The 18,638-nt window shown below is 53.8% G+C and overlaps 1 protein-coding gene and 1 long non-coding RNA gene across 5 annotated transcripts; both read left to right on the top strand.

Moving 5' to 3' along the window:
• Positions 1 to 3,914: 3,914 nt before the first annotated feature.
• Positions 3,915 to 6,805, top strand: LOC138999630 (uncharacterized). Its single transcript, XR_011469414.1, has 2 exons — positions 3,915 to 5,827; positions 5,946 to 6,805. It is a non-coding gene; the product is annotated as an uncharacterized lncRNA (long non-coding RNA).
• An 807-nt stretch (positions 6,806 to 7,612) lies between these two features.
• Positions 7,613 to 13,090, top strand: LOC138999607 (sialic acid-binding Ig-like lectin 5). 4 transcript variants are annotated; one of them, XM_070401778.1, is made up of 10 exons: positions 7,613 to 7,681; positions 7,761 to 8,183; positions 8,395 to 8,673; positions 8,911 to 8,958; positions 9,292 to 9,429; positions 9,515 to 9,799; positions 10,211 to 10,310; positions 11,074 to 11,155; positions 11,858 to 12,070; positions 12,277 to 13,090. In XM_070401778.1, exons 1-9 carry the CDS (start codon positions 7,645 to 7,647, stop codon positions 12,050 to 12,052), a joined length of 1,587 nt encoding a protein of 528 aa, XP_070257879.1. In that variant the 5' UTR covers positions 7,613 to 7,644; the 3' UTR covers positions 12,053 to 12,070; positions 12,277 to 13,090. The 4 variants fall into 4 exon arrangements, with proteins under 4 accessions (XP_070257879.1, XP_070257878.1, XP_070257877.1 ...); XM_070401777.1 differs by having other exon boundaries at positions 9,175 to 9,429; positions 11,858 to 12,021; XM_070401776.1 differs by having other exon boundaries at positions 9,175 to 9,429.
• Positions 13,091 to 18,638: the final 5,548 nt, after the last annotated feature.

Below are 18,638 nucleotides of genomic sequence, written 5' to 3'. Positions count from 1 at the left end.
TTATACTCAGCTAGTGAAGACAATGAATGGACTCCGGCAATTAAAGTCCTCCCTAACAGATGTATCATTTCCTCCGTTGAGATAGCTCATAGTGTATATTTGTGATGTGCATCTCTGAATATTCCAGGAACATCGTAAGTTTTGATGTGTCCATGACATCTTTATACCATCCTCTTTTTCGTTGGTCACTGTGCTATATGGATGCATTTGAGTTTTGCAATTTGATTTTGTCTCTAGAAACCCTGCTGACTCTCTTCTCAAGCCCCTACATGTATCTGTATGTACGTGTGGATTTTCCTATATAGACACAATCCTTGATGGAGAAAGTCAGCTTGGTTTTCTTTGGAATTTCATGGCTTTTACTTATTGTTCTTGCCTTGCTGGACTCGGACCCGGTGCTGCTGCGTTAGGTGTGGAGCTTGCTGAGCTCACCCCCTATCCCGCCAGGGGAGCCTCCTGCATCCCTAGCTGACTGTGATGTTATCCTGAAGGCCTTTGACAGCCCTCAGCGCTCATTGGTTCCTCCCTTGAGATCCCATCAGTCAAGGGCAGCGAGGCACACAGAAGCCCCACTATGTGCTCCAGCAGCGGGAATGGAATGTCAGGGTTTGAGATGCCCGGGTTGGGACACAGATGGAGCAGAAAGGGAACACTTCCCATCAGCCTGGGTGGGGCTCTGAACAGGGACCCAGCGGTGAGGGGCCAGGAAGGTGGATTTTCATGAACTTTCAGGTGGCAGCGATGCTACTGTGCTGAGGTCCCACCAAATGGGGCGTCCGTTTCTGATGGGGCTTGTGCGCCCTCGCTGTCCCTCAGACACTCAGACACTCGAGCCAACACAGGTGTGCCCCATGTCCCCAAGAAGCCCTCAGAGCCAAGGCTTTTACCACTCAGCTTTGCCTCTGGGTTCCACCCTCCACTGGACTTGGGCCTAAATTACTCTCTCTTTTGCTCCCACTTGGTCTAAAAATATATTTAAATGATCCTTTTCCAGAATATTCAACCATTTCAGCTGGAGTGAAGTATGGTAGTAATCATCTCAGGTAGAAACTGTAGTCTAACTATAACCCTGCTCTTTGGCTCAACAATTGAAAAGTTATTTTGATTTTCTGAATTATATAAATCATCCCATTCGATTGAACGCCTTATGATTGTTGTTAGGTTGGAGAGAGCCCAGGATCCGATACATGCAGACATGTGATGAGACAATGGACTCCCCCTGGAATTTCTCACAGATCAACGTGCCAGACACAGATACTGGCTTCTTCTCCCTGAATCCACATACCCCCACACAGATGCTGACTCATTCCTGAATACCTTGCTGACCCCCTTGCAGCTAAAGCTTCCTCAACTGAATACCTCAGCTCATGTCCCCGCCCCTCACCCAACCGCAATATAAAAAAAAAGCGCCCCCCTCCCTGTTGGCGTGAATCCACGTGCCCTGTCTTTGGGGGTACGTGGGTCTCCCGGGGACGCAGAATAAACTTTCCTTTCCTTTCTTTTCTGATTCACTGGACTCTATTTCTTGCGCCGCCTCCTGAGCCACCTAACCTAACATTTGGTGCCTTGAAACCCGGGTGGCGCGAGCACTCCATTTGGCCGTCCCTCTGCGGCTCGGGGTGCCCGCCTCTCCCTCCTTGTGGCTTTGGACCCATCAGGACCTCATTTCTTCAGCTCGGCAACTTTTTCCAGTTTGGCAGCCTCAGCGGTGAGTCCCGCCCCGCCCCCGCGCCGGTCCCTTGTGGCCACCCGCCGGCATCTCTGTCCGTAAAACTCGGCCGAGTCAGGGAGTGCCTCTCCGGAACCTTCCAGGAAGGCTCCTTCAGACCTGGGAAGGTAGAGGGACGCCTCTACCCCACCCACGGTCCATCCGTTGGTCCGTAGCGTGGGTTAAACCGCTGGGACGCCAGCCTTTAGCCCCGCTACAGGCCACGGGTATCGAGCACGGGGAATCCAAATTCCAAACCTGACCTGAGCACACCTCTAGGGTGTCTGCTCTCCGATCTGGCTAAACACAGGGCCTGTCCCGGACCTGCGTCCTTTTTCTGTAACGTAGCATGGCCTCAGTCTGAAAACGGGACCCTGACTTTACCGTCACACCGATCTCAGTAATTTCTGCCAGCAAACTGGGAAATGTGACCAAGTCTCTCTCTCTCAGCCTCTCTCCATCTCTCTGCGTTCCCCGTCCCTCCCCCAAAGTTCCTTCCGCCATCTCTCCTCGCTCTGTCCATCCTCCCTCCGGGCTGTCCCTGCGCTTCCCCCACCGTGCACCACCGAGCCCACGGTGTGTGTGGTGTATGTGTGTGGGGGTGGGTTCATGTGCCGTGTGTGGGTGGCGGCGCCGGCGCCGTCACCATCATCATCGTTGTCTCCGTGTTCTCCCATTCCCCTTCACCAGACCACCGCGAACTTCCCCCGGCAAAAGCCGCCCATTCTCCTGCCGGCCTTGTGCCCCTGTCCGACCACACTCTCCCCTCCTCCCTCCCTGCTGGACTCTCCTCCAGCCACGCCTTCTCCACCGCCTCCTGATCCCGCCTCCCCTCTTCCGCCCGCCCCGCGGCAGCCGGAAACTCAAACCGCCTTTTACAACCCCATGCCCCTGCACTCCGCCGCCGCGCAGTCAGTCCGTCCTCGCACTGCCGCAGCCGCTAACGCCATAGCCGCTGCTGGAAACTCCGTCCCGCCCCTGCCTGTCTCCCCAGTAGGCACACAGGCGTCCACAGGCTCCACCTTCCTTCTGTCTCTGAGCCTTCGTTCTGCCCTGCCCCTGGGAGGTTGCGACTTTAAACCGCAATTGAGAAGCACCTGGTGTCTTTCTCCGCCAACCCCACTGTGTGCATCAAAGAATCCCAGTGCCTCTCCCACGCCCACCCAGGCCACCTCTCCTGCGCTCTCCCCTCCCCTTACAGGCCTGCCTTAGTAACCTGTACCCCACGCAGTGCCCTCTCTAAGTTCTAACCGCCCGCCTTCCACTGCGCTCTGCCGAATCTCCTCCCCCATGACTGCCAGCACTTTACATTCACAGGTGCCCGGCCAGTTCCCTTTGCAAGAGGCTGCAGTTGGGCTCTCTTCAGACCCTTTTAACAAGCAGCTTCCTTCTCCCCTAGAGCCCAAATCCTGAGAACGTTAGCTCCAGAACAGCCTCTTCCATTTCTGCGCCCATTCTACCCCTGAGGGAAGCAGTGGGGACTGAGGGCATAGCTGAATCTATGCCCCCACTCTCTAAACCCGACCTTTAAGGTCTTTATTGGTCCTCAAACCCAGGTCCGAGATCAAGTGAAAAATGGCCTTGAAAGTTCTTAATGCCCATGAAGGAGCTGGCACAGTCAGAATGGCAAGCCTGCCTTCCACAGAGGGTGGACCTGCAGACACACCTTGTTGTGGCCTTGTGGTTGACGGCAGCCGCCATGGCCCTGAGGGGGCTGTGAGCGGTGGGGGTGCAACGAAAGGAACGCCGCCACCTGAGAATGCTTCAAATGCGGAGATGAAAGCCACTGGGCAAAGCAGTGCCCCCGGTCCCGGGCTCCAGGCAAGCCCTGCCCAGCGTGCGGTCAAAATGGTCACTGGAAGAGTGACTGCCCCTGGAAAAGTGGCGGGCCTTCTATGCCTCAGCATGGGGGGGCCGCCCTTCCAGGCCGTGACCGCTGGCCATGTTGAAACTGGCTGAAGACTGAAGAAGCCCAGCCTCTATGACTCCAATCACCCTCTCACCCTCGCTGAGCCTCGGGTCACAATGAAGGTAGTGGGTCACCTTCCGGTTGACATGGGGACTGCCTTCTCTGTCCTGCCCTCCTTTTAGGGCCCCTTTATCCTTCCAAGATCTCGGACATGGGTATTGACGGCAAATCCACCTGCCTTCTGGCTACCAGACCCCTTCCTCGCCTCCTTCATCATAGCCCTATAACCCACTCGTTCTTAGTCATGCCTTCATGCCCCGTGCCCCTGTTAGGACGAGATATCCTCACCATCCTAGCGGCCACTCTGCCCTTCAGCCTCCCCACTCCAGCTTCCCTGCTCCTTCCACTCCTGGCCCCCTCCCTTTACAGGGACACCGATCCTCCACTGCCATGCGTCCTGTCATGGGGCCCAGTTGTCCCAGACCACAGTCGCCTAGCTCAGTATCTCTTTATCTCCTCCACACTGTCTCCTCCTTTGAACTGAAAACTGCTCTGATCTCGACCCATCCCCCGCCACCCTTCCCAAAGGAAAAAATGTGGCAGTTTTAAAATCCAAGCGGCTAGAGGCCTGGGAACAGGCTGCGCGACCTGCTCCCTCACTCCCAGCCTTTTCTCCAGCCTCCAGGTCCCTGGCTTCCACTGCTCCTTCCATTTTCCCTTGGATAGCAGCGCATTCTAACATTTCCTCCCACTTTCACTGCAATGCCTACCTCTCTCAGGCTCACCGAGTGCCTCCCACCATCCCCGAAGAAGATTCGACGACACCATCCAGGACCAGATGACCCATCATTCCTCACAGGCTCTTACCTGGCAAGCAACCCTCCAATTTTTCTCAGGTTTTTCATATTTTCAGGGGAAACAGATACGGAATGATGAGGGAGTCATCGATTCTACTTTTTGGGATGGGAAATCCTCTAGTGTCACTCTCTATTTATGAATCCTGGACCTCCTCCTATGCCCACCCTCATCAACACAACTTTCCATCTACTCTCCAACATCAATCCCTCCTCCTCTACATCCTGCTGGATTTGTCTGTCACTGACTCGAACTCTCATCATAGCCACTCTATTCCAACCTATTGGACCATCCAACTAAACTCTCTCTAGAAATTTGCAGCTCCTGGACGGGACCTCCTGCCCATGGCCCCAACCAGAAGTCCGGGCTACACCAAGGAGCCCCACTTTCCTGAGCCCTTTTGACCCTTCTTGCTCAACCACCGTCTCCTTACTGATCCCCCTCCCCTGGGTACGTATCTCCCATATCTGTCTTTACCCAGGCAATTGCTCCGAGAACATGAGAACAGGTTTCTGCTCAAGCCAGAGCCAACTGACCAGGACTCCCAAGGACCAGCCCTTCACCCTGGTGACTCGGTCCTCCTTAAGAACCTACATCCACAAGCCTTGGAGCCTAGGTGGACGGGACTTCACACTGTAATCCTCACAGCCCCCACTGTGGCCAAGCTGCTTGGCGACCCCAGCTTGACGACCTGTCCTGGCACCGCCTCTCCAGAGACCTGTCCTGGCACCGCCTCTCCAGACTCAAGAGGACCCCGGACCAGCATGACTTCTATAAATGTGATGTATTAGGCCCCACTAACGTCTGCCTTAACCGCCCTCCCCTCCTCCTTCTCCTCCAGGCCCTGAGCAACCTACACACGCCCCCACCCTCTTGTGTGGAGGTTCAAGGTCCCTGAAACCCACTACCAGAACGGCAAACAAGTCACCCGGCAGCGAAACCCAGACAGGTCTTTGCTGGCTGCCGTTCCACTCATGACTTCTCCAAGAACCCAAGGGAAAGGTGAATGTCAGCCTCCCGTGGCTGGCATTCCCCTTTGGGAACCCGAAACTCCAGAGCCCACCCTGCCCCCATGGATATGCTACCAGACCAGTAATCCGGTAACTGGGGGACAAGTCATTTAGAACTGTACCTGAAATCACACTGCATCCAGTCTCACCAAGGCCAGACCAGGTACCTTTTCTTGGTGCAACGGCACCTTAAGCAACTGCATGAACCCCTCTGACCCCGGGCCTTGCTTCGTGGTCACAGTAGTTCCCCAACTAACCTTGTATGGAGAGTCGGAGCTCACCTGGCTGCTCCCTCCATCCTGCCCCCAGACGCACCGGGCTGCCTTCCTCCCTGTCATGTTAGGGGTGAGTATCACTGCCTCAGTAGGCCTCACGGGGGGGCCCTCGGGAACAGTCTGGTCACTGCTCAGTACTTCAATGACAAGCTCCAGTTAGCCCTGGAGTCTACTACTGTCTCTTTTAGCCTCCCTACAGCAGCAAGTGACATCAGTAGCCCAAGTAGCCCTACAGAACCAGCGCGCCTTAGACCTTCTGACTGCAGAAAGAGGAGGAACCTGTATATTCCTTCAGGAAGAATGCTGTTAACTACATCGAGTCCGGAGTAGTGGAGCAAAAAGTACAGACCCTGACTAAGCTGAGTGAAGAACTACATGCACGACACTTCCAGGACAACTCTCCTTCCAGCTGGTTCCAAAGCCCCTTAGCTACCTGGGCCCTATCCATGATAGGGCCCCTGATTCTCATCTGTGTCTTTTTTCTCCTAGCCCCCTGCCTCCTCAAGTTCATCCGCTCCAGGATCTCGGAGATGTCACGGGTGACTGTGAATCAGCTCCTGCTCCATCCCTACACTCGGCTCCCCTCCGTCCTGCCTCTGCCTAACCCTGGTCTTTAACCACCACCCCCCCTCGTCGTCCATGTTCAGCTGGAAGCAGTCAGAAAGAGTCGCCGTCCCTTATCACCAAAAGGCCGGGATGTTAGGTTGGAGAGAGCCCAGGATCCGATACATGCAGACATGTGATGAGACAATGGACTCCCCCTGGAATTTCTCACAGATCAACGTGCCAGACACAGATACCGGCTTCTTCTCCCTGAATCCACATACCCCCACACAGATGCTGACTCATTCCTGAATACCTTGCTGACCCCCTTGCAGCTAAAGCTTCCTCAACTGAATACCTCAGCTCATGTCCCCGCCCCTCACCCAACCGCAATATAAAAAAAAGCGCCCCCCTCCCTGTTGGCGTGAATCCACGTGCCCTGTCTTTGGGGGTACATGGGTCTCCCGGGGACGCAGAATAAACTTTCCTTTCCTTTCTTTTCTGATTCACTGGACTCTATTTCTTGCGCCGCCTTCTGAGCCACCTAACCTACACCTAACCTAACAATTGTAAAGTGAATATCCCATTGATTGTGATCTTACTGGTTTTAGAAAGCAAATTCCTCTGTACCTGGGAACCAGGACAGCACAATTATCCCAAGACCTGAGGGTTCCAGATAATGTTTCCCTGTCAACTCAGTGGTCCGAAGACCCAAAACTATAATTAATCTTTGTAGATAACTAATTGGCTCAATGTCACTTCTGTAACTGCTTTGTGCAAATCGGGGGCCTCATTCCAAACCCTGGGATGTAATCAATACCTTTGTGATTTTTGCCCATATAAATCTGGTGTTGCGGCCATCTTACCACTTCAAGATTTGGGAGAGCGAAATGCCCCCTCATAGTCTCGGATTGCAATAAATGTGACTCTTTAATTCGACTTCTTGAGGCGTCCTTCTGTGATTCGCGGGGTACATTATAACACAGTGCGGCCCCCCTCCCCCCGAGTCCCCAGGACCAGCTCTGAGTGTGCTGGCCCCTGGGTGACTTCCCTCCCCACTTACACATCCTCTGTAAGGGTGTCACTTTCTGGACAAGCCACTAAGCCTCCCAGGACCTCAGTGCATTTGCCTGCAGGGTCATGGGGGTGGGGGTGGGGGAAGGGAGACAGAAAGATTTCTCAGGCACCCCCCCAACTCCTGTGGAGGCCAAGTTCCCCTTCCAGCCTGGCCCCAGTCTCTCCCCCAGGGCTTCCTGTTGGGGTGTCCTAGGCCCCACCCCAGAGCTGGGCACTTCGCTCCCTGACACAGGGACCCAGACCTGCTCTGCCCTGCCAGAGGCTGACATGGTGCCCCTGCTGCTGCTGCCCCTGCTGTGGGGGGGTGAGTGGCTGAGGGAGGGGGGCAGGGCAGGTGGGGGAGGGGCAAGGGCTGCATCTGAACCTCAGTCCCCCTCCCCCAGGGTCCCTGCAGCAGCAGCATCCAGGCTATGAGATCGAAGTGCGGAAATCGGTTACAGTGCAGGAGGGTCTGTGTGTCCATGTGTCCTGCTCCTTCTCCTACCCGGGGAGTCCGTGGTCTCCCTCTAGCAAAGTCTACACCTACCTGTACCTGGATGGGGCCAACACAAACTATGCTGCTCCTGTGGCCTCGAGCAACTGGAACAAAACAGTGAAGACAGAGACCCAAGGCCGATTCTTCCTCGCGGATCCCACAACCAACAACTGTTCTCTGCAAATCAGAGACGCCAGGAGGAATGACTCAGGACGCTACTTCTTCCGAGTGGAGATAGGAAATCCTGAATATAATCACCAAGAAAAAGTACAAGGATATAAGTTCGAAGGATATAATTACAAATATAAGATGCTGGATTTGCAGGTGACAGGTACAGCAGGGGCTTGGGAGAGGATTAGGGACAGGGGACCCGTCTTAGAGCAGGAACAGGACACTGCACACTCCCTGTCCAGGCCGTGGGCCCTGGGTGGTGGGAAGAGACACAGGGCCTGGGTGAGCTCAGCCCGAGGCAGGGCCTCTCTCAGGGTCTTGCTCTGAGTCCCCACTCCTGGAGCCCAGGCACCTGCCTATCTCCCCTGCAGCCCTGACAGAGAAACCCCACATCCGTGTACGGGAGCCTCTGGAGTCCGGCCACCCCTCACAGCTGGCCTGCAGCCTGCCAGGGGCCTGCGAAGGAGGACGACCTCTCACCTTCTCCTGGGTGGGAGCCGCTGTGGACTCGCTGGACCCCCAGACCCTCCGCTCCTCGGTGCTCACCTTCACCCCGAGGCCCCGGGACCATGGCAGCAACCTCACCTGTCAGGTCCAAGTCCAAGGATTTTCAGTGGCCACGCAGAGAACCATCCGGCTCAATGTCTCCTGTGAGTGTTGGAGGCGGGGTTGGGTCCGTGGGGGCAGTGGGAGCGACGTGTGTGTGTGTGTGTGTGTGTGTGTGTGTGTGCTGGAGGCTGAGCTAACCTGAGAACACCCGGGCATGGATGTGCCTGTAGGTGGGGAGGGACTAGAAGGACAGCTCTCCCCCCTTCCCGTTTCCCACCGCCCCTCCTGGGGATTGGGGTGACTTCCATCTGAAGTGGGGCCCTGTCTTTCTCTCCCAGATGCCCCAGGGAACCTCACCATAGGCGTCTCCTTCAGGAACGACACAGGTAGGAAAGAACCCCTCCTCTCTGGGCTGGGATCTGCCCAGGGGCCTTGGTGGGGCAGAGCGGGGAGCAGGAGTTTGAATGGGATGAGACTTGGAAAGGGCAAGAATGAAAGGCGTCACCCCAGTCCCTCACCTCTGGTGGGTGGGTGCCTGAATCTGTGTTCCACACACACCCCTCCCCCTCTCTCTCTCCCCTTCATAACCATTCTCCCCAAAGCCTTTAAGAATCTGCAAACCACATCCCTTACCATCCTGGAGGGAGAGGCCCTGAGACTGCGCTGTCAGGCTGACAGCAACCCCTCTGCCGAGCTGAGCTGGTTCCGGGGTTCCCCAGGCCTGAACGCCACCCCCCTCTCCAGCACCGCGATCCTGGAGCTGCCTCGCGTGGGGCCTGCACAGGAAGGAGAGTTCACCTGCCAAGCTGGGCACCCGCTGGGCTCCCACAGCGTCTCTCTCAGCCTCTCCGTGGTCTGTGAGTGGGGAGACCTCGGGGGGCAGGACAGCTGGGTTCTGGGGGTATTTGAGGCACCGCTGACCCTTCTCCTCGCTCCCCACAGACCCCCCGGAGCTGCTGGGACCCTCGTGCTCCTGGGAGGACCAGGGTCTGCACTGCAGCTGCTCCTCCAGGGCCCAGCCGGCCCCCTCCCTGCGCTGGCGGCTGGGGGCGGGGCTGCTGGAGGGGAACCATGGCAACGCGTCCCACAGGGTCACCTCCAGCTCAGAGGGGCCCTGGACCAACAGCTCCCTGAGCCTCAAGGAGGGGCTCAGCCCTGACCTCAGACTCAGCTGCGAGGCCCGGAATGTGCACGGGGCCCAGAGCGCCTCTGTCCTGCTGCTGCCAGGTCAGGGGGTCTATTGGGGGCAGAGGCCAGGGAGAAATGAGTGGGTCACAGTGAAGGCGGGGCTGGGGGTGGGGGCTGCGCAGGGACAGGGGTGATTGCTAGGACAGGGCCCTCCATCTCTTGTTCCCGCCCCCCCAAATATTTTGATTGATTTCAGAAAAGGAGAGGGAGAGAGAATCATTGATCGGCTGCCTCCCGCACGCCCCCTACCGGCAGGAGATGGAGCCTGTAACCTGGGCATGCGCCCTTGACCAGGGATGGAACCAGAATCTCCTGGTTCAGAGGTGGATGCTCATCCACTGAGCTAAGTTGGGCTCTGGTTGGACAGAACCTACACCGGGTTCTGGGAGGAGGGGGAAGAGGAGAGACCTAGGCCTGTGCGTGGGTGTCTCACCGCCCCCTCCTCTGCAGGGAAGGCCGTGCCCCAGGCGGGAGTGGTTCCTGCGGCTCTCGGAGGTGCTGGTGCCATGGCCCTGCTGTCCCTGTGCGTGTGTCTCATCTTCCTTTGCATGTGAGTCTCTGTGGCAGGGAGCGGGGTTCTAGGGGCAAGGCTGGGGTGGGTGTTGGGCGGGGGGTGGGGTGGGGTGGGGCAATAGCTTTATTGAGGTAAAACTCCGATGTATTTAAAGTGTCTGATTCAATGGCTTTTGCTTCAGTCACACAGCTGTGCACCCATCACCACAGTCAAGTTTAAAACCTTCTTATTAGTCTGAAAAAAAAAAGAGAGAGAGAAACTCCACATCCCTGTATTGTCCTCATGCCTCCATCCTCCCCCAGCCCCAGGCAACCTGTATGTCCTGTTTCTCTAGATTTTCCCATTCTGACATTTCATAGAAATGCCATGATATAATACATGTTCACTGTGACTGACTTCTTTCCTGTAGCCTGAGATTTTCAAGGTTCGTGTGTCAGCCCTGCATTGCTTTTTATTTACAAGTATATTCCACGGTTTGGACGGGGCACATCTGATTGGTCCGTTCCTTCACTGACGGACATTGGGTTGCTTGGATGTTTTGGCTGCCATGAATCAGGCTGCCATGAATCACACTGATGATGGCTCGTGCACAAGTCTCTGCGTGTGAGAGGGGCCTCGGTGATGAACATTCAGTCCTGGCCAAACCCCTGGGCATCTAGGGGGACGGGGTCCTCACCTGCATGTCAGGAGGGTCTCCGAGTCTGGCCTCAGGGCCTGGATGCCTCTGTTGTCCATCAGGAAGTGGGGGCAGCTGCCCTCCTGTGCCTGAGCCATTCTGGCTGCTGACTTCTTCCCTTAGAGTGAAAGCCCGCAGGAGGCAGGCAGCCGGGAGGCCAAAGATCAGGAATGATGAAGAGCCTGTGATGGGCACAGTCACCTGGGTGAGTGACATGGGTGTCTTCTCATGCCGTGTAGGGGGGCGCTGGGCACGTCCATTAAGGAGCGCACACCCGCTCCTCTGTGGTAAGCTGGACAGGCAGCTGGGAGTTGACTTACCCTTCATTTCCTGGAACCCATGGTCAGCCTCCTGCCCCAGCCACACTGACCACTGAGCCCACCTCACCTCTCTGATAGGCCCAAGCTGCCAGAACCAGCTCCCAGAAACTATTACTTCCTTCCCATTGTGGGCATGTTACTTCACCTCCCTTTACCGCAGCTTCTCTATCTGTAAATGGGGATAATGAGAGCATCATGCTTACTGAGTTTCTGAGGGAATGTAATATGATCAGTAGGCCCTTGATATGGTCTAGTCAACATCTGCAATAGTCTCAAAAAATAGAAAAAAATTAAAAAGAAAAGAACAGCAGGGTTGAGCAGGAAGGAGAATGGTCTTGGAGTTGAAAGTCCACCATTCTCCTAGGCTGTGGCACCTGAATAAGTCTCTTTCTTTTTGTACCAAAAGAACAAAACCCCCAAAAACAAACAAAAGAAAAATTTTAAAATGAATGTGCAAATAGCTGAGTCTATGAGAAGTGTCTGTGCAGTAAGATGATGAAGGAAAAAACTGTCCCCTCAGCCCCACTTTCCTTTGGGACCATGTCTGCCTCATGCCTCTCAGACACCCTTCTCTCCCCGTCACTCAGGGCTCCCAGAAAAACCTCCAGCCGGACGGGCCCCCAGACCAAGCGCCACCTGCTGAGAAGGGCCCTCTGTCAGGGGAGCAGCAGGAGCTCTACTACGCCAACCTCACCTTTGAGGGGCTGAAGCCACGGGAGCCTCGGGACCAGGAGGCCACCAGCACCCAGGAGTACGCAGTGGTCAAGCGCAGAGGCCAATGAGACCTCGCTCAGAGCTCGGTACTGGGCAGAGGATTCACAGCCCCTGGGGGAGGGGGTTGGGGGGAGAAGTCCGGGACTCATTGCTGAAGCGTGAGGAGACCTTGCGGCCCGATTAGCATTAACGGCTCGATGAGCAGCCCCAGGCAGAGCAGAAAGAAGACAGGCGATGGGGTTTGAGAGACGGGATGGGCCGGCTCTCACGTCCACCTGCACCTGTGCTTCAGGTGAGCTGCTCCGTGACGCTGTCTCTCACCCTCCCGCGCCCTCCAGAACAGCACTTCCTGGCTCCTGGAACATTGTCTAAGGTCTGGGTTTTCTAATAAATCCCGTCTTCTCATCGTTCTCTGGGTGGCTGTCTCCCGGATCCCACCCCGTCTGAAGCGCAATGACAAATTACACAGACTACAATGTAGACCCTGGGTAGGATTATCCTCCTCCAGGCATCGTCACTGTGGCCTGTAGCAGGTGGGTCACTACAATCCCATCAAGGACTGAGGGAATTCAAAACCCAGTTTCTGGCCCTATTGCGTCTCATCTATTTCCAGACCTAACCACAAGATGGCGATGTTTACGGGGCCTCTCCTCCTTGTCAAGACCTTGCTTCTGGCCCCATGAGATTCTTCCTTTTCTTCTTCTTCCACATTTTTATTGATTTCAGAGAGGAAGGGAGAGGGAGAGAGATAGAAACATCGATGATGAGAGCGAATCATTGATTGGCTGCCTCCTGTACGCCCCCTACCGGGGACTGAGACCGCAACCCGGGCATGTGCCCTTGATGGATATCAAACCCAGGACCCTTCAGTCTGCAATCCGACGCTCTATCCGTTGAGCCAATCCGGCTAGGGCCCCATCAGATTCTTGAATGTTCTACTTAGCTTCTCCGTGGCTGCTCAGAGTCAGCAGTCTATTTGAAGAAAAAAGTGGCTCCAAATACTTGTCTCATCACTGTTGACTTCCTGCTTCTTCCCTCTTTACTGTGCAAATTTTCTTTTTGTTGACTCCAAACATTAAAAAAAAAATTTAATCCAGCGTTCCTAGTTTTTTGTTTTTCTCCTTGTCCTGGCTTGCTCTGCTCTTAAGGACAACTGTCTCCATGCTGTGGTCCACTAAGACCACAGGATCTTTTCCCCAATCTGAATATTTAACCTTTATGTAGAAGAAATTAAAACTTAGAATTTATGTGTGTGACCTAACAGCTCCAAATACAGTATATCAACCCAACTTCTGATACTTCATTTCTTCATTTGAGCTGAAGAAGTGGACTCGGCACAGTGCCAGGCATAGAAAAGGCTCACCGATTATATTTTGGGTTGTCCAGAGCTCTGTGACAGTACAAGGAAGGGTTTAAAAGCAAAATGATGGGGAGGAAGTAAGGGCAGGGCAGGAGTCTGACAGGTTTTCTGGAGGGGGCGAGAGTAGAGTCAGCCCTGGGCGTCCAGGGGCAAGGGGCACAGTGACCTCTCAGAAATGCATTGTGTCTCTGAAGCTGTCTCCTCTTCCCTAGGATAAGGGAGGTTCCAGGGGGAGACAGGAGCAGTTTGGCTGGACCTCTGTCCTGTAGGACAGAATGTCACCAGCCTCACGCCCTGGCCTCACCTCCACGAGTCAGGGGAAGGCTCCGCCTCCAGGGGGCGTTCCATAGCCCTGGGGAGCGCCTCACCAGAGGGTTGGCGCTGTCCGTGGTCCTGGAGCACACCTGGGCTCAGCTCTGCCAAGGATCCCAACTCACAAGCCCGAGGTCCCCAGCCTTAGACCAGCAGGACACCTAAGTCCAAGGGGCTTTGGAAAGGCTGGGTTCCTCTTGGGAAGGAAAAGTCTGGAGAAGGAGTGGGAGTGGGCTGGGCTCATCTCTGTGCTTTTCCTCTCACCCCTCTGGTTGCCTTATTCTTTTGAACTTGTGCCAGCAAAATGCTAAGATTCTACTTAGCATTTGCCACCGAAATGTCCCCAAAAGAGGAAGTTCCCCAGTGAATTGCTACATGTCTTAGGGGATCTACCAAGCTTGTCAGGCCACCACTAGGAACTAAAATCTCAGGGTGACATACAGAGAGGGTAGTTTTGGGGGAAGGTTAGGCCAGTTAAGGAGAAGCAGAGGCCTGGGGAGGAAGCCGGGCATGAAGAGGAAGAATGGGCCCTCGCTGGTTTGGCTCAGTGGATAGAGCATCTCCCTGTGGACCGAAGGGTCCCAGGTTCAATTCCAGTCAAGGGCATGTGCCCGGGGTGCAGGCTCAATCCCCAGTGGGGGGTGTACAGGAGGCAGCCAATTGATGCTTCACTCTCATCATTGATGTTTCTATCTCTCTCTCCCTCTCCCTTCCTCTCTGAAATCAATAAAATAAATATTAAAAAAAGAGGAAGAATGTGCAGACACCGGTAATAACAAGAAGAAATATTGATCATATGCATTTATTGCCCAGAGGCTGGAAAGACTGTTGGATGTTTGCATGTTTTTTCATTGGCACCAGCAACATAGGAATTCACCTTCCACAATAAACTCTGTCTGTGGGGAGGCGAAGCTTTTGAAACATTCATAAATACATTTGAGCATTTGCCTTGGATGTGCGATGTGCTAGGAGCAGGAGATTAAAAATGAACTGAGCAGCCCTGGTCCGGCTACGTTGGTTGGCACATCATCCCCTTTACCAAGACGTTGTGGGTTGGATCCCCAATTAGTGAACATACCTAGGTTTTGGGTTTGATAACCCAGTTGGGTCATGTACGGGAGGTAACCGATTGATGTTTCTCTCTCAGATTTCTCTCTCTCTCTCCCTCTCTCTCTCTCCCTCTCTCTCTCTCTCTCTCCCTTCTCTCTAAAAATAAATGTAGAATCTAATGAACAAAATAGAGGCGGCTCCGGGGCTCGGGGGCGGGGGGTGGGGGGCTGGGGAGTGGAGGGCTGGGCGCGCGCCTGGCGGGGCTGGTCCTGGCAGGGAGGCGTGTGCTCCCAGCGGGTGAAGGGTTCGGGCCGAGGCCGGGCCAGGACTCACTGGAGCAGTTCCAGCCCGTGGGCGTCTGGCAGTCGCTCAGGGAGGTGGGGAAAGCCACAAGCCCGGCGAAGCGGGCGACCAGGAGCAGCAGGACGGGCAGCAGCAGCCCTCGCCCAGCGTCCAGCTGCCGCCCGGCCGCGGAAACTCGGCGGGCAGCATGGCTAGTCGGCGCGGCTCTGCAGCAGCTCTCGGCTCCTCGGGGCCGGGCGGTCGCGGGGGCCGGGCAGCGGACTACTGAGCCTCCCGCGGGCGGCGGCTCGGGCGGCAGGGGCAGGGGCACCAGGCAGCGAGGAGGCAGCCGGCTCCGGGCATGGTCTCCGGAGTTTCAGCAACAACCAGCGACCCTGCTTGCCGAGGGGGGCGTCCGCGGGGAAGCCACGCAGGGGACGCGGGAAGCCGCGGCCATGGCGGGTGGCGGGGGGAGGGCTCAGAGGAGCCGGGGTGTGTGTGAAAAAACAAACAAACAACAACAAAAACAAAGAAAAGAGAGAAAGAACAAAATAACTGATGAACAGAATAGGACCAGAGGAATGGATAAATGGAACGAAATGAGGGTAGGCGGGGAGAGAGGATGTGAAGAGGTCAACCAAGGAATATATATGTACATATATGCCCAGCCCATGGACACAGAAAATAATGTGGTGAAGGCCTAGGGGGACGGGTGGAGGGTGGAGGGAGGCAAAGGGGGGGGGGGGGAGATGGGGCACATCTGGAATAGAGTCAACAATAAAAACATAAAATAAGAAAGCACATCCTCGGGTGAAGATTTAAAAAAAGTGAAGGAAGCAGATTTGACTTGACACTGCCTTCAGGGTTAACCAGGACATGCATTTGACCTTCTGTAATGTTACAAATGATTGGATCATATTGAGGGCTTATGAATCACCCAGCATGAGTGACACTCATTATCCCCATTTCCAGATGGGGAAACTGAGGCGAGGGGAGGTGAAGTACCATGTCCACATGGGTAGATAGTAATTGTTTGGGGAGATGGTTCTGACAGCCAGTGTCTGTCACCACAACCAGTTTGGACTTAGGTGTTATCATTGCCATGAATTTAAAAACTGTAGTTTCACTCTACAGGCAATGAGTTTCCCCATTTTGTTTTAAAGATCTGTGTTCCTTCCTCATCTTTGAGTGCTCTCTATTAAGTATAGATTATAGAGTGATACTTAAAGATAGTATTTGCTTCCTTCTGCTTTCCCTCATTGATATGGGTAATTCAGTCCCACGGCTCTTCTTTTGAATGTAATCTGTCTTTTCCTCTCTGGCTGCTGTCCAGATTTTCCCCTTGTCTTCGGTTTCCTTTGACTCACCCTTACCCTTATTCAACCTCAACGTGGGAGTGGCCTCCTTTGAAACTGCTCGCCTCGGACAGGGCCTGTCTTGGCTCTCATCTCCAGGCCACAGAGGCCACAAACCAAAGCTCACATTATCCGTATGGGCAAATGCCTGTGGGGAGTTATTTTTGGCTTAGATATTCTACCTAATTGTCTGCATCTAAGCTTGTTCAAAAATTCCATCCTAATAAGGTCCTATTTACTTTTCCGTTCAGTTATTCTATACTTTTAAAAATTAGGGATTTTATTTTTTCTATTCACTTTTTTTTTTTTACCCCCAAAGGATTTTGTTATTTTTTTCAGCACAAATCTTGAGCAGAATGGTTTAACCTGGTGTTAAACAAGAGTGACAAGTCAACTTCTTACCACACTGACAGTGGGGTTTGTCTAGTGGGTGTGGGGGGCCAATGCCCTCCTAGTCCCACCGTGTAAATGTCCACTTCTTTCCTTGGGGCCACTCTCTAAAGTTTAGGGCATAACTTATCTGGGATTGGTGCTTGTTTTGTTCACTGGGACAGTCACCTGGGCCCATATGCCTGTGGCCACCAGAGCCAGTGTTGTGGCTGGACCAGTGCTGGTGGTTCTTGCTGTGATTTTAAGCCACAGAATAAAGGAATGTTGAAAACACAGGTTTGTTACAGTGGTTCTCCCCCTTCTTTCCCCCCATTTTTGCTTTCCATGGTTTCTGTTACCTGTGGTCAACCATGGTTTGAAAATACTAAATAACAAATTGCAGAAATAAACAATTATAAGTTTTGAAATGTTCTGAATCATATGATGACTCTCGTGCTCCCAGTCTGTCCTGCCGAGAGGTGAACCGTGCCTTTGTCCAGTGTCTCCACACTGTATACACTACCCCAGGGGTGGGCAAACTTTTTGACTCGAGGGCCACAATGGGTTCTTAAACTGGACCGGAGGGCCAGAACAAAAGCATGGATGGAGTGTTTGTGTGAACTAATATAAATTCAAAGTAAACATCATTACATAAAAGGGTACGGTCTTTTTTTTTTTTTAGTTTTATTCATTTCAAACGGGCCGTAGTTTGCCCACGGCTGCACTACCCACTTGTTAGCCACTTAGAAGCCATCTAGGTTATCAGTTCAACTGTCCTGGTGTCGTGGTGCTTGTGTTAAAGTCACCCTTATAGTAGCCTAAGGCTAGGTCACAATGACTATGTCATTCACCGCCCTTCAGTCCATCAGGGAGGCATTGTGTGTCATCTCACATCAGTGCAGGAAGGAGGGTGAGCAGAGTATCAGGGGATATTTTGAGAGAGGGAGAGACCACATTCACATAACCTTCATTGCAGCATATTTGTTATAATTCTCCTATTATATTATTAGTTGTTATTGTACATCTCTAACTTACATATCAAAATTTATCCTTGGTGTGTATGAGGGAAAAAATCATACTATATATAAGGTTTGGTACTACCTGCGGTTTAAAGCATTCACTGGGGGTCTTGGGACATAGGTCCCGGGGAGAAGGGGGACAATTGTACTTACAAGTCCTGGAGGACACACAACACGCCGAGGGCCACTCAGCAGGTACAGAGACAGAGAGGATCCAATGTCCAGCCTCTATTGGGGTGGAGGTGGTGGTGCCTAGGGTGTTGCAGATTCTCTGTTGGTGAACTTCAAACATAGGAGCAGGAATGAAAGTTCAGGAAGGGAAAAGCAGGGTCGCTCAAGTGATCAGTTATCTAGGCCACCCAGAGCTTTCTAAAAGGGAACTTCATGTCCTGGCTGGTTTGGCTCAGTGGATGGAGTGTCGGCCAGCAGACTCAAGGGTACCGGGTTTGATTCTGGTCAAGGGCATGTGCCTTGGTTGCGGGCACATCCCCAGTGGGGGGTGTGCAGGAGGCAGCTGATTGATGTTTCTCTCTCATCGATGGATCTACCTGTCTATCCCTCTCCCTTCCTCCCTGTAAAAAATCAATAAAATATATTTTAAAAAATAAAAATAAAAGGGAACTTCATGCCTTAGTCACTTCCGCCCCAAACCTGAAGGGTCCTGGGTTCAATTCCGGTCCAGCGCACATGCCCGGGCTGTGGGCTCGATCCCCACTAGGGGGTGTGCAGGAGGCAACCGATCCATGATTCTCTCTCATCATTGATGTTTCAGTCTCTCCCTCTCCCTTCCTCTCTGATATCAATAAAAATATATTTAAAACAACAACAAAAACATCAAATGATGAGAGAGAATCATGGATTGGCTGGGGATGGAGCCCACAACCCAGGCATGGGACCTGACTGGGAA

The sequence above is a fragment of the Myotis yumanensis genome, unplaced genomic scaffold, assembly GCF_028538775.1.
Source record: "Myotis yumanensis isolate MYYU_CA2020_CCGP unplaced genomic scaffold, mMyoYum1.0.hap1 SCAF_23, whole genome shotgun sequence".
Taxonomy (NCBI): domain Eukaryota; kingdom Metazoa; phylum Chordata; class Mammalia; order Chiroptera; family Vespertilionidae; genus Myotis; species Myotis yumanensis.
The sequence above is the reverse complement of the archived record's forward strand: the minus strand, read 5'-3'. Positions and strand labels throughout refer to the sequence as shown.

What these genes read in the sequence shown, in the direction of transcription:
- LOC138999607 (XM_070401776.1), top strand. Translation starts at nt 7,645, where the DNA reads ATGGTGCCCCTGCTGCTGCTGCCCCTGCTGTGGGGGG. An exon ending in CTCTGTCCTGCTGCTGCCAG is followed by an intron (nt 9,800 to 10,210) that starts GTCAGGGGGTCT and finishes CCTCCTCTGCAG; the next exon opens with GGAAGGCCGTGCCCCAGGCG. An exon ending in TGATGGGCACAGTCACCTGG is followed by an intron (nt 11,156 to 11,857) that starts GTGAGTGACATG and finishes CCCGTCACTCAG; the next exon opens with GGCTCCCAGAAAAACCTCCA.